The sequence below is a fragment of the Porites lutea genome, chromosome 6, assembly GCF_958299795.1.
Source record: "Porites lutea chromosome 6, jaPorLute2.1, whole genome shotgun sequence".
NCBI classification, from domain to species: domain Eukaryota; kingdom Metazoa; phylum Cnidaria; class Anthozoa; order Scleractinia; family Poritidae; genus Porites; species Porites lutea.
Window position 1 is genome coordinate 5,872,940 of NC_133206.1, and position 23,613 is coordinate 5,896,552.

General features: G+C 39.5%; 1 protein-coding gene across 1 annotated transcript in view; it reads right to left on the bottom strand.

Moving 5' to 3' along the window:
• LOC140941808 (polycystin-1-like) overlaps window positions 1-21,290 on the bottom strand; it is a 38,470-nt gene extending 17,180 nt beyond the window's left edge. Inside the window, 10 exon segments of the mRNA XM_073390821.1 lie at window positions 397-665; window positions 1,395-2,840; window positions 4,121-5,949; window positions 7,696-7,880; window positions 8,663-9,361; window positions 10,162-10,185; window positions 11,517-11,661; window positions 12,332-12,558; window positions 13,351-13,560; window positions 20,852-21,290. Of these exon segments, the coding sequence (XP_073246922.1) occupies window positions 397-665; window positions 1,395-2,840; window positions 4,121-5,949; window positions 7,696-7,880; window positions 8,663-9,361; window positions 10,162-10,185; window positions 11,517-11,661; window positions 12,332-12,558; window positions 13,351-13,560; window positions 20,852-21,290 (5,473 nt within the window).
• Between the last annotated feature and the right edge of the window lie 2,323 nt (window positions 21,291-23,613).

A 23,613-nucleotide genomic window follows, 5' to 3' on the forward strand; every position in this document is an offset into this window, starting at 1 on the left:
ATAGGCCGCCGCTTACTCACAAGAGAAGGCAGCATCTTCATATTTTAGTAGGTCTTAGACCCTGCTTATTAATTATTGTTCGACTCTGGCTGGATCAAGCCCGCGACATTACGCTCAGCTGTCCAGTGTTCTACCTACCAAGCTGACTTTAAGGCGGGCGCGGAGGCAGTTGACAGAGTAGTTCTTTCAATACTTTTTCATCACCCGCTTGCTTTACGCCTTTTTTTCGTTGCAATTCCTTTGCAAAAGATTTATTTGTTCACTTATTCATTCATAAGAAAAAAGAAACATTTCTTATAGCGAGAATCAAATACATCGGGATGTATCAAATCACTCATTCGCCAGTCCAAACTTTTTAACGCATGTTCTTTTTCTTCCCTTCCGTTATCTTCTCACCTTCATTCCTCACGATACACGTTAGCCGATAATTCTTGCCATTAATGAGGGAGTTTTTTCTGAGAGCAATGTTTTCCATATTAATGTTGGTCATTGCTATGCTGCTTAGATCACTGACAGCACTCCACTCCTCTGTTATGTTTCCTTTTATGTACAGATCCCACTGATACGAAATGTTAGTAAAGCCCTCTTGGTCGCAGTTGCTACAACTACAGCTCGCAGAAAACTGACTTTGAGTGTTCACTTTTTCATCACAATTTTTAATGCACCTACCAAGACAAATAATAATAAATATCTTTTATTTTCATTTATAAAATGTTTTTCGTTTGGCAACACTTAAAAGGGCAACAAGTATGAACAAGAAAAACTGAAAAGACGTACGAAACCTAATGGACTTATCATGAACGCTCGCTGTTATTGATCGCTGCCCATGATCTATCAGAGTAAAGGCCCAAGAGTAAAAAATCTAATTGGTGATTGGTGCCCTTGATTATCTTCAGTCAGTCTTTCTCAGTTTGGCTATTTAAAGAGCCCTACTAAAAGCGTACTGTTAGTCCCTTCAATTTTAAAATACACATAACGATCATCTTTAAGCAAACCGGGAAGGATCTACCTCAGCAAACTGCAAAATATTTCTTTGTTATCGTGTTCGTGTAAAAAAGCTACAACAAATACAGATTTTTTATATGACCGTCAATTTCAGTGACGGATCCAGGGGAGGGGCCCGGGGGACCCGCCCCCCCCCCCCCCCTCCCTTATTTTTCGACCAAAATGAGGCCCGAAGGGCCGAAAAAAATTTTTCTGGAGGCCGCCCCATCCCCCACCTTATCTCAGGGTCTGGATGATCGCCCCCCCCCCCCCTCCCTCCCCATTCCTTCCACGGTTCAGTGTAGGATAATATTTAGAGAAACGCTATCTCAGACACACAAGTTAAGTGAAATATTTCAAAAGAAACTGCATGGTGAACAAGTAGAAAGAACAATAATAACAATTCTCACCCGACAATGACTTGAGGTGGTACTCCTTTGACAACTGTTATTGTTTGTTGAAACGAGGCTCGGCGATTGTCTTTTTTAATTACCAATTTCATTACATATGTCTCTTCATCCTTAAGTACTCCAGGAAGGACATCCCAAACAGGAGTTGTATAAACAAGCATTCTTGGACCACTTCCCTCACAACCATAATTTACAGAATTCGAAGAAACATTTTCAAAGCTAACCTGGGAAAGGTTGCTCACTCCGATGGGAAAACTTTCATTGTGCCGTCGACAGAACCACGAAAACTGCACCCCAGACAAATTACCTCCTTTTGTGTCCAAATCTTGTGAGACCGACCCGTCGATTATGATTTTTCTTTGCGAACTAACGGTGCGAAAATTCCCACCTAAAATCATTGCCTTTAGTTTTCCTGGAAGAACATTGAGATAGCCGTAAGTATGAGAATCTAAAGCGTCAACAAAGTATTTCATCTTAGCTTGCAAAAATAAACAAACAGGTCCAGAGGGTAAAGAATACGATGGGATAGTAAGGCTTGCTTGGCTTAACCGCGTGTTGATTATCACTGGTGTTGAAGCGTTTTCTGTGTGATCACATGACTGATGGTAGACTTTCCACTTGAAGGCTGTTTCATAGGATGTTCTGCACTCTATGATGATTCTCGCATAAATTATTAGCTCCTTTTCTTTAGCAACATCACGAGCTGTCCATGCCTCTTTGCCCATTCCCAAAATTATTGGTTTGGGATAACGGCACTCTCTTTCCACGTTAACGGTTCGATGAGACAAACTAACTGAAGAGACTTCATTCCATCCATTAACTGTTACGACATAACTCCGTAGTTCTTTGTAGGTGTGTAAAAAGGATACATATTTCTGAGAGGATATCACGGAATAAGAAAATAAGGAGGGGTCTGAAGTGCTGATATTCTCGCCAAAATTGGCCTTCTCTCCGTCGCCGAATTCAACCTCAATTAAAGTGCTCGTTCCCAACTTATCCCAAGTTAGTGTGAAATTAGTTGGTGTGTTCACAACGTTGGGGGCATCATCGAGTATAGCGAGACCTGAGAGGCTCTCTTGAATGACTATTCTGGTGGTGTTTGTCAGTTCTCCAAACCGATGCTTTAATGTGACTGTAACAACGAACTCTCCAAGTGAAGTATACGTATGTTCTCCGATAAGGTCATTTGCACCATCCCCAAAATCAAAAGAAGAATTAAGTACTTTGGGATCTCCATCGTGTTTAACATCAAACAATACTGAAAACTCAATAGGAATGGAGTTACCAGATGGAGGAGAAAAAGTTGATGAGGCGCCTTCAGAAGATTTTGCGTCGATAAACATAAAAGTGGGAATCGCTTGAATCTCGATATTGATCTCTTTTGACTCAAACGTCACAAGATTTGATACGTTTATCACTACTTTGTATTCTCCAGCAACTGAGTATCTGTAGAAAAGAGGAAAAAAGTGAATTACAGTCGAATCAGGTGAAGGTACGCCCTTTGATCCGTTCATTATTATTCTTTCAAGTTCAAGGGATAAAATTCCACATGTAGGATGAGCTGGTAACAAAATGTAAAATAATGCGGACACCAAGAGGACATGCCATTGTGTCCATATCATCCTGGCCTCCCTCGGTTGTTCAAACGTTGGATAGCGCTATCCACCGGATAAATCACTATCCACGGGATAAACCACTATCCAACGGATAAGTATTACGGAAATCAATTACGCTATCCGCTGGATAGGGATTTATCCGGTGGATAGCGCTATCCAACGTTTGAACAACCGGGGCCTGGTGTTCTCATTAAACGGGCTCTCAGAAAAAAAAACCTCAAGGACACATGTTGTGGATATATATAAAAACAAAAGCAGACAAGAGGAAGAAGGGGTAGGAAAAATGACTATAGAAAAAAGCCAAGAAAGTGAAACATGTGTCGTGTGAGGCAGAACTGTTTATGAAAGGGCTACAGAACAAGGGTCATCACGAAAAGGAAGACGGACAAATCAAACAGGTCACGCTATTTTGTCTCTGTTTTTCAACAAATTTGTATCAAACCATAGAAATCTGTCATTATTTGAACACGATACAATTTCTTCTATAAGCACGTGACTGCGACAAAGAAAATAGAGTGCGCTCATGTAACCGTTACCGTGTACAGCTATTTCGAGAAAGGTTGTGCGAAAAAATGTGCTGATCAATACGCTGTTCCTGGCACTGTAGATGTCGAATCTTCTATTTTTGCTTTCCTTTAGCATAAGCAAACATACGTCTATGACCTCTCGTGCCATTCTTTCAAATTTCTTTGAAGAACAGTGAACTCAAAACCACCCACAATACCTTTCGGGATTGTCGCGTGCACTTCTTCCGACAACCTTTCTCGAAATAACTGTAAGCGGTCATCACTTTTCCCCACTGTACTTTTCAGATGGAGAGAGGCGACGACCGAAAAATACCACCGCAGCCTCGTTTTGAAGTTGGCAATTTTAGGGTATGCACAGATTTCGAGTCCAAAGCTTTACCCAGCTTGGATCCATATCGCAAATTATAATTTTGTTCCATGGTTCAAGCATGCAGCTGGACTAAAAAGGTTCTCCGTCGACTGATACTTAATGCATCTTAAGAGAGAGATTGAAATACACAGGAAGAGAGATATTGCACTCCGTAAATGAGTGATAAGTTTGCGGCCACAAATGTTAGTTTTTTAATAGTAGAAGTTGCATTACCTGTGGGACAAATTAGAATCGTTGGTGAAGTCTAGCTTTGGGCTCTCTGTGCCATCACCATATGAACACGTGACAGTAGCATTAGTAGCTAAAATTCCATGTTGCCTCACTATAATGTCGACTTCGCCAGGCGGAAAAGGCACGATTCTCTCCATGATAATTTCAATTTCCTTAACAGGCTCCTGGACAATCACTGATGTCTCTAGAGAAACATGGCTAAGCGCGTTGCTGTAATTCACTTGTGCTTTGAAGACACCCGGATCAAAATACGTTGTAAGTGTAATACTTACGTATACTGACCCTTGGCTTGGTGTTACTTGCCGTATTTGTTGTCCAATGTCTTTCTGGAATGCAATTACCACACTTGAACCTGTTTGGTAATAAAATGTAAATGTGGCAGGCGTTCTTGCTTCCACCGCTCCTGGGAAGGGCGAGTTAAGCCAAAACTTTGCTCCAGTGATTGGCGTTTGAATTTCAACAGTTCCGTTAATTTCGGTTGATGAGACCAAATTAAATGCAGTTGCAACAAAAGTTACCAAACCGGCTGTCAAGTTATTCTTTGGAATCACGACAGTAGTAAAGTTATCAGCTGCTTTTCGAAACTCCCATTTGGCCGATGACGTGATACTATAGGTAACATTAGTCCCATGTATGAATGACATGTTGATTGCCAAATCTTTATGGGAAGGGTGGACTTCCTTCGGAAAAGAAACATTAAATCCTATGACGGGCCATTGAGCAACGATGTAAAAGAGCGCCGATGCATTGCTAAGATTGTTCTTAGCGGACGCCTGTACCTTATACACACCAGCACTACTAAAGGTGTGGTTAATAGCAACAACAAAATTGCTTTTGACATTAATCCCGGTAAGATTGAGCTTCATTGGTTCGTCTCCAATAGAGACGTTCAAGTCGACCAAGCTTCCTTGTGCCAGACTAATAACAACAGTGACGTTTTCATTTACCTTGACAGGGTCTAGGGGTAAAATGTTCAGTTTTTTAATAGGAAACAAGATGGTCGGGCGATTGCATTCACTAAGAGCAATTGTAACGTCATTGAAAGCTATTACTGTTACATTATGAGGGCCGCTAGAAGTATAGTTGTGTACCACAGTCCTTTTGTTGAAAATCTCAGTCTTTTGGTTATCTCCAAAGTCCCAAATATAAGTTACATTCGTTCCGTTTGTAATGTTCAGTCCTAAAGATAATTCTCCTACCAAAGCGAACTCGGGAAGATTCAGTGTTAGACCTGTAATCTCTCTCTGGTAAGCTACCTCTTGACTTCGAACTTGCTCGTTCCCAAACTTATCTTTAATGGTGGCTAGGACTTGATGGACGGCTATCTTTTCGAGGCTAAATGATACATCTGATAAAGATATCGGGAAAACATAAGCACTCAGGGCAAACGTCAAACCAGATAGAGTATGCTGGAGACCTAACAAACCATCCTTGACTACTCTATCCACTTCACCCTCATAAATGTGACCTACAGTCTCAGTGGTGTTTCTTAACATTGCAATTTTCCCAGTTTGGTTGCTGCTGAACCAAGCAAGCACGTCCCCAGGGAGAACTTTGATTTTTGTGAAATTATTGGAAAGGTCCACGCTGTGATAACCTGAACTCATGTGCTGGCCTAAAATAATGTCACTGACGATCGTGTAGTTCCGAATGGGATGCAGTCCTTGAACGCTACACACCTGTGCACAGGGAGAGCTTGAAATGTGACAAGCACCATGTTCCAGGAATAAAATCTTATAATCCGTGCAGTGGATGCGGTTTTGAGGTGAGTTGTTCTGTATTGCGTTCTCAACATCATTTTCTCTGAAAATCTGCCGAGTAAGATGTCTCGTTATTTAAGTAAATTATTTAAGTTAATTATTACAGTTAGACATGGTTTGGTAGTAATAGAGAGTTTTAGATCCGAGTTTACCGGGAACCTCTAACCGCGGTTTGCGGTTACCCGTTTGCGGTTCGACGTTCAAACATAATTCGATTTAGATTGGCGGTGGATTAAAGAAGTGGATTCTGGTTTATTTTTCCATTTAGAAATAGAAGAAAAAGAAATTTATGGTAACACTAGGTTAATTTACGGTAATACTAGGTTATCTAGCAGCAAAGAGCTGTAAATTCTTACATTAGTTCTTCTTGCAATTTTACGGCCGCCATTTTGAATCAACAGCCATGAATGGCACTTGTTTTCAAGATCCAATAGGATTTATCAAATTTAGCATTTCGCCCGAAGTTGTGCCTCTGTTAATGGATAAAGACTTGCTCCACAAGATTTTTGTATCATTACGTGGGATAAAACAAGAATTATACGCTAAAAGCTTGCAGGTAAATGACATAGGTTGAAAACGCACGTCGTAAACCTCAGACGTGACGCGAAAGTCTTGTCACGTGGCCTCCAGCGGTTAGACGTTCGCGGTAAACTCGGATCTAAAACTCTCTAATAACCAAGATTTACGGAGGGTGGGTGACAACGATCGAAAGTAAAAATGCTGTTGCTCCAACGCTGTGCTTTACAGTACGTTTCACGTGATAGTTGGTCAAATCGCGCGTGATCAGACTACGAGTGATAGAAGGTCCAAACCCAGGTGATCAGATTGTCTTCTTTGCATTCCATCCATTCCTAGTGGAAGTCCAAATGAACGGCTCGCTAGTATGTTCTCAGTACTTTTGCCAAATTGTTAATTCAAAGAGAAAAATCACATAAGACCAATTTTGATATTTAAACTGTCCATACGTAGCGCCGAGGTTTGGAGAAGTAAAGCCTCAAGCCTCTGAGCCAACCTTTTATAATTCACAATTGTACAGGGGCTCCTTCATTCTTAGGGCCCGTTTACATGGAGATGGGGAACCCCAGGTAAGTGAGGTAACATGCGGCGGGTTACCCCTCCTATCATGTAAACATGATCAATAAAATGAGAGATTATATGGACAGGCGTGTTACCCCACCTAAGCGAGTTACCTCACCTTCCTGGGGTCCCCACCTCCATGTAAACAGGCCCTTAATCATGGAATCAACAACACGCACCCTGCTGTCCCCACTGAGCATGCAAGGGAAGTGCAAGTCAGAGGTAATTATATTTTTTTTCCACAATAAGGTTAGACAAATCGACCTTCACATGTGAACATTATAAATCGTTGTGTATTTCAAGCGTAAAAAAGCGTAAAGAGTGAGATTGGGACGCCTGGCCTTGTTAGTGTATAAGTGAGCCGACAATAGCACTAATGGCCTTTGTTGTTTTGTTGTCAGTGATGCTGAATTAAAAAACCTAGTTTACTACAACACCGTCCTTTCTGTCGCCACGCTACGCCCCTCCCTCAACGCTCTCCCGTCCTCTTGGAATGAGCGTTCCGTGAGGACACAAACAACGGCTGTGTAGCAGACTGTGCGCTGAACCGTGGTATTCTGCTTTTTAGTAGCTTTCCTTTGCAGGAAAACCATAGACGAATCCGTCTAGATTTTATCTTTTTTTCTTCTCGGGCTTACGCCCTCGTTTATCGCGGCTCGCGTGCTTGGGATTTTCGCGTGCACTAACTTTGCTCTCAGTCTAACAGAGGTTGACACCAACCTGAATACGAATGGGTCCAGGTTGAAGAACAATAAACTCAAGCACGCCCAGATACCCTTCCTCTTGGAATTTGTTTGCTGTGAGAACATAAGTCCTTTCACTCTTTCCTAGTAATGTTTCAAGCATGGTGAGTGTTGATGGCAGATGGCGCGGAAAGTATTCACCAACTTGGGACATCCGTGAACCTAGTATAGTTATAACAAAAAAGGAAAATAGATAATAAGTTAGCGAAACTAGAAAGAGTTCCCTCCAGTAATATGAAACACACCTGTTTTGGAAAACCATCTTTATTTTATGTTTACGTGTCTTCTTTCAATACAACTAGTAGACGCTCAGTTAGATTGCTTTCAACTTAACTATACATTCCGTTTGCGTAAGTATAAATGATCTGTTACTGGCACAAACTGATCTCTGCCTGATTGCTTGTGAAGTGCTATTAGGAGACATTTACTTGTACTTTTCCAGAATAGTCCGCTTGAAACATGCAGCTGGCAGAGACTTACTGTTAAGCGGACTGGATGATATAGTAATCTAGCTAGAGCGCTGTGTATCCTCGTCATCCACGCACTCTCGACTTATAAGGGCTGAGCGATGGCTGAAATATTTCAGGACAAATGTAATTAATTTAATTTGATGTAATTTAACATCTGTCAGTGAAACGTGAAATGAACTTTTCGCTTCTTGAGTGTGATATTATGCTTATGTACTTCCACATTAGGGCCATTGATACGAGGAAAAATAAGACGTGTCTTAAATAAGACGCGAACTTTCCGTATAAACGGCACATTTCGTCTAAAATAAGACGCGGCTTAGCTAAGACGTGTCTTGTTAGATAAGACATGCTCGTATAAATGGTACAGCGTCTTACATAAGACGCGTCTTATTTTGCCTCGTATAAATGGCCCTATTATCTTGACAACAAAAAGAGACGTGATTCCTTCCTTGTGGGAACTGGTTTATATCATACCTGCGATCTCCTGTGATGCAATTTTTTTGTCTTCTACAGTTACAACAGCCACCACGTCCAGTCCTCGCTCAACTTTTGCTTCGCAATGAACCATCCTGCCAACAGGTGATGCTTCGGGGCACTGAAAAATCACTTCAGTGAGATTATCAGCGATCTCCATGTCTTCACTGAAGCTAAATAGGTTACCTGTGAGATCCTCTACGGTCATGTTTACCTTGTAATGACCTGGGTTTTTGTAAAAGTAAGTAACAGGAGAATTGCAGAAAATGAGCTCGTTACCATCGCCAAAATTTATAGTGAACTTCACCAGCCCCATTTGTTCACTGTTCAAAGTAGCGTTGATTGTAAAAACCTCACCGATTTGTCTCTGGTTACGTGAAAAGCTGACTTTGTTGACTGTAAAATTTTGTCTTGGAATTCGATAATAACGCATGAAAACGCGTGCTTTTTCTCGCTTTGGTATATAAGGCAGGAGGCATTCAGTCTGATTTTGAGTTATAACTGACGGAACACTATTTCCACAGAAACACAGCATGCCTGACTGTATAGAGGCGTGACTATATCCCAGATCGGAGCACCTTTTTATGCAAACTGTCTCGTCGATTTCTATATACCCAGCAAGTCCAGAATAGAATATTCCTATATTGGGGTCGCTGACCAGGTAGCATCCTAAGTACAATCTGGAATGGTTCATTAAAGCTGAAAAAAGAAGCGTTTGAACAACGATAAATGAACGGGTTATAATATAGCTCGGATACCGTCTTTTCACAAGACCAGTATCCACAGCTGAAAATACAATTAGCTTCCTCGTAGTCTAAACCTAATCATGAAATGGAACTGCTTTCGAGTCTTGCTGGCTGCGTTAGCTTAAAAACCTAGCTTTCGCATTAGCTTTTAATATTACACCATGGCCTCTCATCAAGCAGCTGGCCTCTTAAGGGGAGAAAATAGACTCCAGAGAATAATGAAACACCGAGGAATTACTTTAGAAATAAAACTTGGAGAAAAAAGCTTCCCCGAACGATTTTGGAAGAAGAGTTCCCGGCACTGAGAAATACGGCTGCGAAAAGGAAAATAGGTAATGGCGTCATTTCGTTGCTATGACAACTCCGATGTCATTGTAACCTTGATCATTACAAATTTTCATCTTTATCAAATACAGCTGTGGTAGTAAGTTTTCCAAATCTTTGTTAATGGCGGCGTAGTTTATCCTCAAACTTGGGAGGTACTGACCCTGAATAACCTCATCGAGCCACCTTAAAACAAAACGGTGTGGGAGTACAGCAAGGACAGGTAATAACATAAACTGGACATCCATGTGATGCAGGGGATTTAAATGTAAATTACATCACTGATAAACAAACTGAAGTATTTATTAAGACATCTTCGAATAGGTTTGAAGTTGAAGTCACTGAGAAAGGGAATGATAGGGCATGAACGGTCATTAGTGTCACAAATTGGACAACAAAGTAATAATCAAAACTTCAATTACAACTTACCCAGTGAAGGCATGGGATGCATTTCTGTGAAACACATAATACTTGCATTTAGTTAAAGGATAGAATTTAATTACTGTAGAACATTCTTTAATCATTATAATTTATTATTATTGTTATTATTATTATTGTTGTTGTTGTTTTTTTGTTATGGTTCATAACATAGTTCACTGTAAGCTAGAAGCTAGAAGTCTATATGGGCATCTGGTCACTTCCGCGCGCGCGGCTACCTAGAGTGTCAAGACTGATGATATAATTAAAACCTCCTCAAATAAAACTTCGTCAGTATTATTATTATTATTACTACTATTATTATTATTATCATTATTATTTTTTGATAAATTTTTTTGAACTAATAATAATATTTTATTACAATCTTTTAAAAAGCTGCATAGAAAACCTCAGTAAAATATTCATAAAAAGGAAAACGTCAATATCAATACAAAATTTCGGCAAAACCCCTTCGCAATTCAAAATTCTAAGAAAACACAAGAAGTCATAAAAAATCAAGTCAAAAGTCCCAGCGGATGACATAAACGTCAACGCGCTGCTTCTAATAATACGGATAGGTTTCTGGATAAATTTTCATTTTTTTATACGGATAATCTTTCAGTTTTACGACTTTAAAAGCAAAAGAAGAGAAAAGTAAGCTAATCGTCAGGCTTATCCAACAACGTGACATACGATTACAACGAGGAACGTAACAGTTAATTGGCAAGATCATTGAAACACTCTCGTTACGTTTTTACCTGTTACGAATATCACTAAGCAAAATACACGTCATTATTTATATTATTCATTTCAATTTTAAATGTTCCGACTGTGTATTTTTCATAACGAGCTAATATCGCTGACCAAGAACCATAATGACTCTTACGCTGACTAAACTAAGGATTTATGACATTGGCCAAATATATTTGAGATACATCGTCCAGTAATGGATATCGAATTATCGGAGGAATTACGTTACAAAGCAGAAAGGCAATGTGAAGCACAAAGTGTGAAGCTAGAAAGCGCGAAAATAGCGATGTGATTTCCGACGCTTACCGAAGAAGATATTTGTTCATGAAATGTACTCATAAGAAATTACAAAAGGGATTATATAGAAAGCCAAGATTGATTGCGGTTCAAGTAAAATTCAGAGCCGTTGAGGAATAAGGACGGGCAGCTAAACGCGGACCTTAAAGGGTTTTGTTCTACTTAGTCTTCGGCTCCAGAAAAGAATACCCCGGCCACAATCTGCATAATTTTAACTGATTAAGCTCTGCCTACCCAATGATTCTTTATTTTTTATTGTAATGAATGTTGTCACTTGCATAGATACTAAAGAGTCTTCTAATTAAATTTATAGAACTTACGGAACGTTGAACAGAGAGATGCCTCGACATGACCCTCCAACGTGTCCCCAATGTCTTCTTCATTGATCGACTTTATCCGCAAGAACCTTGTGAATAATTTACGACACAAACATTGCCCTTGGTCTTCTTTTTGCGCTCGAAAAATCTGTCGGGAGAAAGCGACGTTTTCAGGCTGAAATATCGATTGATGTGTACAACGTTTTTGAGTTAAGCTGCAGTGAAATAAAAACTAAAAAACAATAAAGCTCTTGGCAAATCTTCCACCCACGATTACTTTGAATTCTGTATACTGAGGAAACACCCAAAATATGGTAAAAAATTAAAGGATCAACTAAGGGGACTTTAAAGTTGAGCAAGATCTAGTACTTACATTCTGTTTAGCAGGTTATTATCTCCAGTGTTTTACCGATGAGTATTAAATTTCCTCGATTAAAACTTCGCGCTTAAAAGCAACCACGACGAAGAAGATCAAAAAAGTTGTTTTTATGGGTTGAAAAAAAAGCTCTGCAAGTACGTGACGCTTTTTGGTAAATTTCTTTCACGTTTGGCCCCGGTTGTTCAAACTTAAGATACCGCTATCCACCAGATAAATCAATATCCAGCGAACAAGTATTAGAGAAACCAATTGCGTTATCCACGGGATAGAGATTTATTCTGTGGATAGCACTATCCATCTTTCGAACAACCGAGCCCAGGGAGGTTATACAACGACGACGGCCACGTTTACTCCGCCGTCGAGGTTGCTTAATAAATATACGACGTGAACCTTCATAATGCGATGTTTTGTGGAGGAAGCGAACATAGAACTGTTTTACCTTGAGTCGTTCATCCTCTACATAATCGGTCCAGTGAATTCCATCCAGGCTGTAGTCAACAGTAAAATTCAAAGTAGACAAACTGGAATTCCATTTGAACGCAAAACCAACATACCGAACAAAAACTGCTTGTTGTAAGTCCATAACCAGACCACGATTTGACGGTTGGAACCTAAGTGTAGCTAAAACATTTTTTCCAAAAGTTTTCCTCGGCAAATCTGAACTATCTGCAAGAAATTAAATGAAATAACGTACATATTTAACATTTATTTGACAACGAAAAAAGGAAAAACGTCAAGAAGCATGGCCTAAGGATAATTAGTGTTGTGTCCAGTAAGCTGATAGATTCGGATCAGTCCTCGTCCACATGTGTCCGGATATTTTTTAAGTAGGCCGAAATTTTTTTCCGTTTTCAAAAAGTTCGCATCCACGCGTAATGTATTTAAATCGTCTTTGCGCATCCTCCCGAAAACTCTAAAATTATGCAAATGCGATAGCATCCCTTAAAGGTGATGTCACACGAGACGATTCGCAACGACGATTTTTAGCGTTACACTGCGTTGCAACATTGCTGTGACATTGTTTCGAATGGTTACAACATTGTTCCAGCATTGCAACGCTGTGTTGCACTAAAAATAGTCGTTGCGAATCGTCCCGTGTAACATCACCTTAAAGACTGACGTGCGCTGTATGTTGTATGACATCATCGCATTCGAAAACCTCCCTTTTCGTCTTTCTAGTTAATTGCTGATTTGAAGAGCATCATGGGAAACCGGAAGGAATGGATGAAGCTAGTTAATGGAGTTCGAGTTCGCTCGAAATAAGCATAAGCATAAGCGAAAACAATCTGGCATTTTCAAAAATCTCCACTATGAGGACCGTTTTCAAAAACTGTTTACAAGCGGACCGCGGGGCCTAAAACCGCTTCTGATTCCGTTCCCACCTAGGGCAAATCAAGCCAAATGTGGGCTGAGAAATGAAAACAGTATGAACGCAATACTAATTTTGATTGTTCTTACCCTGAAAACTGTCTGTTGACCACGATTTTAATTGAAATGCTACTGTCACTGATTTTTGGTCACATGGAGCCACTGGTGTATAAAGACGCCGCTCACAAATGGGTCTGATGGTCTCGCTTGAGAGACAATCACTGCATGATGTTCCATCGCTTATTTGACTTCCATATTCCAAAGAGAAGGAAGTGGAGTTGCACTGGTAGGTTAACAAATCTGTGAAAATAGAAGAATGTTTAGCCACTGCTGATGTGAAAAAACCTTTAAATTAAGTTGCCTGCGCCGCAGACGCTCTAAATCTTCTGTATAGAGCGTCTGCGAATTAGTGCAATATCGTGTTCGAATCCGGCAGAACGGTCCCAAGGACATATGTCGGCGCTTTTGATTGGCTAGTTTCTTACGCGGTTTGTGATTTGTCCGATTTGAATTAAGTGTTGACAGACCAAACACGACTAATAGCTCGTGACAAGAGACGGATAGCCTGCGTGGCAGGTGTTAAAAGGGGAAGGGAAAGGGGGAATTTGGGCGCGCGAGAGCGTGTGGGGCGCGCGAGGGAGAAAGGAAAGGAGCCCTCCACCCTCCTCCCTCCTCCCTCGCACGTGGTCTCGTGCCGTAATTCTCCCCCCCTTCCCTTTAGAACGCTTGCTACGCAGGCTAAGAGACGGATTGAGCTTGTAATAGTGTGAAACGTGACCTTAGAGTCAGCTTCCACAATAGAGTTTTTTCATGCTTTCTTTTTGCGTAGTTTATGCAGTGCATGGAGTATTCTACACTTTGACTGAGCAAATTTTTTGCCGCTTTGAGTCTCACATTTAGAGGTTATGATGCTGGTCTGTTCCATGCATATTGAGTAATTAGTCAGTGTGGTTTATGTTTCGGCAAATGCATGTTTTTATGACAGGATTTGATCACGGATGCAGTTTCTTTTACCTCTGTTGAAGCCTTAAGCTTTTTTATTGTGGTTAAATGACCTTAGTCTCTTTGGTTTTTTCCTAAATGCCTGGACCTGAATAGCTACATGTGTGTAGTTTTTCTTTTTTTTTTTTGGTCCTGAATATTATGATTTCCTACTTTGTTTTGACGCTAGAACTGCTCTTTCATTGTTTACTGTAAACAATCTTTGCCAAATCCCTTCTGTGAATTTTGACATGTCACTGCGCTCAACCGTCACGCACACGCAAAATTTAGGCAAATTGTGGGGCGCATAAGAAAGCCGTAAGAAACCCGGCTATCCGAAACGCTCACATATGTCCCTGCGACTCTGCAGGATAATAGAAAGAGGTTTTGTGCACTAATTCGCCGACGGACTATACAAAGGGTTTAGACGAGTGCGTGGGCCGGCTGCAATGCAGGCTATAAATGAAGGTGCTGCCGCTGAAGAAGGGATTTAAAAGAAGGTAAAGGCGCACACAAGCCAAAGGCCCAAAACGGCCAGAGCTTATCCCGGTTTCCTAAGGATGAAGCATGCAAAGGAGTATTGCTACTCCCACCTGAACGGAATGCTAGTCCATCGCAGGGTTACCCTCCAGCATTATGTCGCCAGTACCCATTTATACACCTGGGTGAAGAGAGACAAAGTGGGGTAAAGTTCCTTGTCTAAGGAAACAACCCGACGGGCAAGGCATGAACACCGGACCTCCAGATCGGGAGTTCGAGGTGTTAACCACCATGCCACATACGCCTCCACAAAAAAGGGATTAGCGAGCGAATATTTGACCTATGAAGCCTATTGGAGCTGGTACACCTTCCTGTAGGTCTAACCAAGTTTTAAAAAGGAAAACGCTCTCAAAACGCATGAACAGAAAAACGTACAGCTCCATAGAAGAGCCTCAAATGTAGTAAAGGCCAGAAAATGCAATAAAAATTGATTTCAAATACAATAAAGCCCTCAAATTTAATAGAAAATTACCACAAACGAACAAAGCCTCAAAACAGGAGCCGATTACTCCTGCTCAAAAGCAATTTACTCTAAAGAGCGCCGCCCTCGAATATGCGCCTCTTTGAAATACGAGTCACACAGAGGAGTCAAAGAATCAATAATCGTCACGGAGCCCTTTTGAGTAAGTAAGTACAATACTCTACGTCCTTTCATCGAAAGAGCGCAGTATTTCCAAAAAACACTGATGAGCCTATTAGTTTTCACTGTTTTTCAACCTTTTTTTAATGCTGATTATTATTGCTGAGCCTGGTGGGGCATACACCTTCAAAAGCGTACTATCAGTTATTCGAAAATAGGAAGTAGGCTATTATATTCTTCATCTGTATCCTTTTCAAGAATCACTCATGAATCCAACGTTTTAGCTGAAACATGATTGAATTATCAAAGCATTACCTAGTGTTCTTCGGCGTTTTTGAAATCAGTATAACCCTATTTGCCATAAAAAAAAACATGAACAGTACCTGGTGCGTATTGATGTTTGAACTGAGTCTGGTTTTAAGATTAGAGATTAGAATTTTTAAGAAGAGAGTGCTCTTTTAAAATGAATATTGAAATCAGTCGATCAAAATTTTATTATCCGTAGAGTTCCTGCAGGATTGTTATCATCAAATTTTTGCGCGCACCAACTTTTTGCGCACCAATTTTTTTCGCCAGAGGGCACCGTAAAGCCGTTACGCTTCTTGTCTAAACCCTCTCTGTTTTGTGTTTCTGTTGTGGCCATACTCGAGCTCTTTTCCTCTTGATCAGACTTTTCCGCACTTTATAGGCCTCTTGAAAAAGGCCATGGCTGAAGAATAAGTCACGTGGCTATATGATAAGAATAAACGTTTATTAACTGTTTCTTAAACTACTGAGCTGTTTCTTCCGTCGTAGTTTGCATTGCTCAGCGTATTTTCTTGAATATTTTCTGCTCTATGCAAGTTTTGAACTTTTGTGCCAATGCCAAATTTTAGAACACCTCTATCAGCAGGGACCATCAAGTAGTCACCCGGCTATTCCCCAAATAGAGGTTTCATTGTAACAGGGGCATAGCGTCTTTTATACACTATATGTTAGACCTCAATCTATTCGATGCATACTAATAAAGGATGTACACATGAGATCACAGCTTTGTGTTAGTACCAACTATAAGCTAGGAGTATGTTTTTTTTAGTTACTTGAACTTTAAATTCTTTTGTATTTTCTTTATATCTTAGTTACATGGCAACGAGGTTAATTAAGGATTTATTTAGTTAAACAAATCAATAAAGCTTAAGATACTGGTTTTAATTATTAACCAAGCATGAACGAAGTTAACCGCAGGATAATGTTTTTGGTAGTTTTAAAATACAGGGGCACCCAATGGATCTGTTCCTCAAAATATCTGTTCTTCAGGAACATTTTTGCTGGCTGGAAGATGTGAAAGAAATAATAGTCCTTGGAAGGAAAGTGTTGCTGGGAAAAAGATAATTCAGGATGTCAGAGGGGATTTGAAGTCTAGAATAGCTGCTACGGGTTACTTGTATGGGTTACTCACCACTCAAGATCTGAATTGTGCCCTATGAAACTTCCCAGTAAGTCAGGTTGCAGGTTGTAGGGTTGCTGGCTGGGAACTCTTCCATCAGTCTTGCTGGGAGTGAGGAACAGATAATTTTTGTCCAGCAATCTCCCAAAATGCTTAAAATAGTCTCAGAAAACTTTATTCACGCTTTGTTGTTGTTTTTAGGTCTTTTTCTCAAAATTTCCCGTTGGGTGCCCCTGAAAATACTATTGAAGTTCAACAAGTAAATTCCAGAAAACAATTAAGGAGAATAAAACATTCTGTTTCAAATCTTAAACTTCCTGTAGAATCCAATGTTTCTAACCTCCTAGGGAAAAAGAAATTGTTTTCAATTTTCGGTAGGTTCGCAAAACTAGGAATAAAGTTTGTTAAGTGTTTTTACTGGTCAAGAAATACCAGTTTTGGTGGAATTATCGAGGAGGAAGTGTTTAAGAAAATAAGGATTTCATTATTGCTAGAAGTACCTGATAAAAAGTAATGTAATTTCTGTCATGAAAGAAATTAAAGGTCTTTGAAAGTAAGAGTAAATAATCACGCTAGGATAGCAAGGTTTCTAAATCAAGGGCAAGAATGGTTTATATAATGAACCCATGAACACAAGTGATATATACAAAAAATAAAGCTGTTTTAAGTTTAATCCCAAAAAAGGATAACCTTTTTCGAAAATAAATTACCATATCGGGAAAAATACGTTAAGAGAAATTGTGGCGATGTTCAAAAGAAATGTAGACTGAAGCCTTTCCAAGAATGTGCTCCGGGAATATTCGTTAATGCTCATGCCGGTCACCTATTTTTGCCGCTATATTATTAGTGACAAGGAAAATCTTGCGTCTATACAAACCAAAAGATTTATGCTATGCACCTTGGCTTTAAAGTTTGAAATCTTTGGGCTTTCTTAAAATTGTCTTGCACAAAAAGCGTTGGTTTTTTTCCGTAAGAAACTGCATTATTTCATTTTTGACACATATTAAGCTGGAAATTTCCCGTTACATGAATTTTTCATCGATCAACGCCATTTATTCAGAGCACGTTTTCCTGAATTTTGAATTTGTAGAAAATATTATAATAGGAGAAAGAAAGATACAGAATTCAACATTAATAAACATTCATTTTTCCACTTACCCATTTCACTCAGAATCTGACAATTCGCCAAATTTGCCAAAAAGTTAACTATCCTATGCAATTAATTAACTCAGTGCATGACTAAGGAAGATCCACTCAAGTTCATGATATTACTTACGTGAACAAACGATTTGAAAACCAAAAACCTGTGAAGTAAAATTGTAGAGAAAAGATGTAGAAAATCATTGCAATGAAAAGTCAATTTCTTACGATGATGGGAAAATTGAAATAAATATTTACTAGTAACGTAAAACAAAAATGAAGATATAAACTTCAAAATACCTGCAAGAGAAAAAATAGTTTTCCGAAAGAGGATCTTACAAAAATGTACTCCATAACTTGGCCTCACGATAACATGTTAATCTTGAAGATAAATTTAAACTTGCGAACATCAACCGTGCAATTTTCACGTCACCTGTTTTCAAATTGTTTCACTTTTCGAGAAGACTTCAATTTTTAGTTAGCGTATTCTAAACATTTTGCCCTGGCTTGTGATTTGTTCAGCACAAAGACATTAACGGTATTTTGATATCAAATTAAATCGCGCCTGAAATTGCAAGTCATTATTTAACAATATAACAGCTAGAATTTTGCGACCTCCTTCGAACAATATTATTTGTTACTCAGTAACTTGAAGGCAAAGACATTAATTATTGATGAGAACACTAACGGTGAGACTGATTCTTCCAGCATGCCCATGGAAAGACAAGGAAAATTATCAACAGAAAAATAATTTATGAAATAAAAACATTTTCACATCTTCAACAGATCATCAAAAGCAATTATGTTTTCTATCACTAATAGAACCGGCACTTTTAAATTGCCAGTTGTTTTCTACAATTTTTTTCTTCTAGGTTCGGTAGAGCATTTTAGTTGTAAGATCCATTACCATAAGCTCAGAAACCCATCCCGCGGCTACAAGCTGTCGAAACGTCAGCCACTATAAACAACAGTCCTATTCAGGGGCGACACTCACTGTGGTCAATCATATTTCACCTATTATAAATCCTGCATTCAAACCAGTCACGGAACTTTCATTGTTGGTATTCTCTTCTGAAGAAACTTCCATTTTCTAAATATAAGTTTGCTATGTTGTTCTACTCGGGGAGGGCGTTGTCATCGGAGAACTCTTTTTAGTGCATAGACGATTCCCTTGTGTAAACATTCTCGTCTCGAAAAACTCTGTCAGCGTATATTTCTTTTTTACATGGCAACCAGGCTCCTGAGCTGGTTAGATTGAAAAATTCTTAGACCGTTATTGTTCAAAAAATAAAGACCAGTGGTCAATTAATAATTCACGCTGAACTTAAAGGCCTATTTGGTTATTAGTTAATAATTTTAGTTTCATTCAAATGATCAAACACTTTTTATAACATAGCGCGCGTGCTTGCCATATAAGTCCTATTGAGCCGCTATGAACAAAATCTTTATTTACGCACGCCCGTGCGTAAATAAGATGACGTGTTCAGCAGTGTTTTTCGTCCCTTTTCCTAAGTACCCAAAAATCGACGGCAATGATAAAAAACTTTCTAGACTTTTTTTGGAATTTAGCTTTGTTCTAGCCACTCAAAGCAACAGCAAAAGCGGTGACATTTTTCGCAAATAATAGAGCCTGCATGATTCGTTGAAACTTGAAAGTCTGCCGTAAAGACTGACATTTACTTGGGAAAAGACCACAAATTGGTCTGTGTCGGAAAATATCCAATTTGTACAAAGTGTCCTCCGTTTTTAACGTTTGTTTTATATCCTACAAAACAAGTTAATTAAAAAGTAAGCTTGACAGCAAAAAATTATACACTTTTGTTATCGCCGAACAATCCGACTGAAGCAGGAAAATTTCTCTTGCAATAACAAGACAAATTACACAAGGAGACATGAATTTATTACTCACAAAAACAACTGCTGCCGGGTCTTCTCAAGAAGCCGTAATGACCAGCCATTGTTCGTAAATGAATATAAGGTTAACGTAGGATGACAGTAGTCTTCGCTGAAAAACAAGTTTTCTGGATTTCGACGAGCAAACATAGACATCTTTCAAGCAAATCCAAACAGTACTCCACGACTTCTTACGAACATGTGAGTATTTTCACTTCAGGCGGACTTTAAGACTCTTTTTCCTTTATTTCTTTTTAGTTTTCATTGATAGTTAACGAATAAATAAGCAAATGTTCTTTCTCAGTTTTACAGAAAGAATTTTCATTCAAACTAAACCATTGTGGCGTGTTTGTAATCAGCCAATAGAAGCGTTTGTTATTGTGTCGCGCGTTACGAGAATTTTGTAGTTAATCGAAAAGCAAGCATTTTTGACAGCTATGTTATAAAAGAATTTGCTCACGCTTTTAGCTGTGCGTATATCGAGTTATGGATGCACTTGGGAAGTTTGGAGAGCACTCAAGAAGCTAGAGTTGCACTCGGCTATCGCCTCGTGCAACTCTTACGTATCTTTCGTGCTCTCCAAACTTCCCGCGTGCATCCATAACTCGATATACGCACGCTAAGCATGAACAAATTCTTAAGTTCTATATATTCAATCTATATACCAAAAGTCCAAAATAGCTCTACCAACACGGTGGGCATATGTGACATCAAAAACGCTCACTTTCATTCATCTTTTTTAGTTTTAACGCAATTCACTTGAAAATTTGCAACAATCTAGAACTCACCATTCCCTAATAGGCTTTGGTAGATTGTGCTCGAAAAAAAAGCATATTATGCTTTTAGCAGTGCTCATATTTTTTAGAAATTATGCCAAAATTATGCTACTTTCTGAAAATTATGCTCTCTGTCACCGAAATTATGCTACTTAGATTTTACACTGATTTTAAGGAAAATAAAGATCATCAGTAGCTTAACTCTATCAATTTTGACTTTAATGAACAATCACATAGTCCACCTTCCAGTCTTACAGTCTTTAGCATGACAAATACACATGTGCGCACATGATCTCGCCTTTTTTGTCACTTTTAACTTCTCTTTGCCTGCGGCAAGTTTTTTGGAAGCCAGGTGGTTTTTGAGAATGCTCTTTTTAGAGCTCAATATCTCCTTACACCCATTGCAAAACAGTTTTCCACGTCGAAGACACAAATTTTCCCCTGGGAATTCTTCGATTCGATCACGAGGACTCATGTTCTTTGGATCTGAGTTACCTCTTTGCCTGTGCTTTCCGGTATTACTTTTAGGAACACGTTCTCTAGAGATTAAAGCTCTCGGTACGGCACTGGAAGTGGTGGAAGTGGATGTACTCGAGGACGACGCCATCTGAGGGGCCGAGCCACCGAGCCATAAGCGTGGTGGCCGGAGTCTCAGTCTTATGCACAGGGTGACCTCTGCCGCCTGCCGGACCATATTTGACCATGGACCTCAATATTTTCCAAAAACAATACAGAAATAAAATACAAACTGAATTATTCTAGAGCTATGATGGGTTTTCAACGCATAAAAGCACGGATTATGCCAGCAGTGCTAAACTGATATAAAACCTTTAAATAATCCTCGTTTTGCTGAATTATGCTTAAAATTATGCTAGCACAATCTACCAAAGCATATTCCCTAAAATTGTATGTTTTTTGTTTTTCAGAGTTTGGTATTTTTGGCGGGAAAATGATCTCACAAAGTTCCCGCCAAATTTTGTTTTTAGTATTATAAGATATCTGATGGTGGTTTCTGAAAGAAATCACCATAAGGATGTCAAAATTGAAAAAAAAAAAATTGAAACTTGACCATCCACTCAAAAGATATAGCGTTTTGAAAGTTCAATTTTCCGCACAAAATGGTGGGGAAGTGATCAAATGTACCCTCTCTTAGGCCTAGATAAAAATATCACGAAAAATCGCCTAAATATGTTTCCGGAAATTCCAAATTTTTTTTCTAAATATCTCGAATTGTTTTCGAAAAAGTTCTAAATATCTCAAACATATATGGCTTCATTTCGTAAATATTACAGTAAAAACAAAAAAAAAATGGCCTGTCATCTAAATTGGCAACACAAATTTCAGGAAATTATATTCTTCTACAGCATACAACAAATCTCTAAACAATTCCACATAAGTAACCCCCTGTCAAGTGACAGTATACATGCGACCCAGAACCCAGATCCTGTCCCGTCGCAAGTCGTAAAGTGGCTTTCAACTGGTTTCAGACCCCTTAGAGGGAAGTGCAAACGGATATCGTCTGTTTCTTAAGGACGGTTTAGGACAACACGTGACCTCCAAGGGGATGGGCAGGTGTAGAGACTGAGCAAATCTCTGGAGACGATCCTGTCTAAGCTGATTTCTGGTCAACTGGCGACTGGACAGACTCTGTGCAGAAAGCAGTTCTTGCTTACAACACCGGGCAGTGTGCATGAATTTACTGGATTTACTTCTTACCGCCCGATGTACTACAGGGAAGCTGTCTTGCTATTAGGTGGTTTCTGAGGTTCGAAATATCACCATCCCAAGGGGAAGAGCAGCTATACTCCAATTGCTTTGCTCAGCAAAAACAGCAGTTTGAGGAGAAACGGTAACTAACGAGAGAGAAAGTTTTTGAAATTAAAAGCTTATTACGACATCAAGTACCATAGTGTTTGGTTCCACGTAAAGACCAAACTAGGACCAGAAGAGAAAATTCCTCAAGCCGTGGTGTGGTCCTTGGAGGGTTTTGAAGACTCTGTCTGGTGTTACCTATTGCTTTGAGGAGGAGAGAAAGAAGCCAGGAAAACGTCGTCAGAGGCTGAAAGATTTCCACTTCAATGGGTGGCCCACCTCAATAGAAGAGAAGCCCCCCCCCGGATGTGTGGCAACGGACTCAAGGGACCTCAGCTGACGCTGGAGACGTCGAATCAGAATGGTTGGAAACCCTGCTGTTAACGTCACAGAGGTGTTCTCTAACTAATGATGAATCATTTCGTAAACTGTGCCATACTCCAAAAAGACCGAGACGTGAACGAAAGGTGCCTGTCTGCCTCCGAGACTATGTTTGTACAGTTGCAGTTTACCCTGGCCTGCTCCTAAACCTACGTAGGAAGTTCAAGTTGAAGTTCATTTCGCACTATTCAAGTTGATACACAGTATAAGATGGCTTACAGAATCAGTAGGTTAACAAACGATGAAAAGTAAATATAATATACAGGTTTGTTGATAAGTGCACAGTGACCTGAAGTAGCCGAAGCTTTCGTGTTGGTCACTGTCCCATCTAAGTAAATAGAGGAGTCCAAAATATAAGTGTGAGGTTATAATAAATTAGAGGGTACATGACCACTAGCATACAAGTACTAGTTTAAGAAATTTTCACTTGCACCTCTGACCTTATTTAGCAGCGGGTAGTGTAGCTTGGGGCCTAAGCTAAGTTGGGTAGGACATGCGTAGTATTGTATACCTTGGATTCATGTCGCTCGTTTTGCTAGTTTTAGTCAGGAACCTGTTTTTGAAGTAAAGTGAATCAAAGGTTAGATGTAATGTGAAGTGCCACATTTTTTTAACTTAGATTGCTTTTTAACAACAACAACAACAACAAAAACAACAACAACAACAAAACAAGAACAAGAATCAGATTATTTTTAGGGCGGACTATTACTGAATTGATGGGATGAGGGGCGGGGCTGGGGAATTTTCAGGTCGGCACGAATTTACAGTTTCGATCACATGCCTGTACATGAAATAAAGATAAAAAGAGGAAGAAAGGCAGGGCC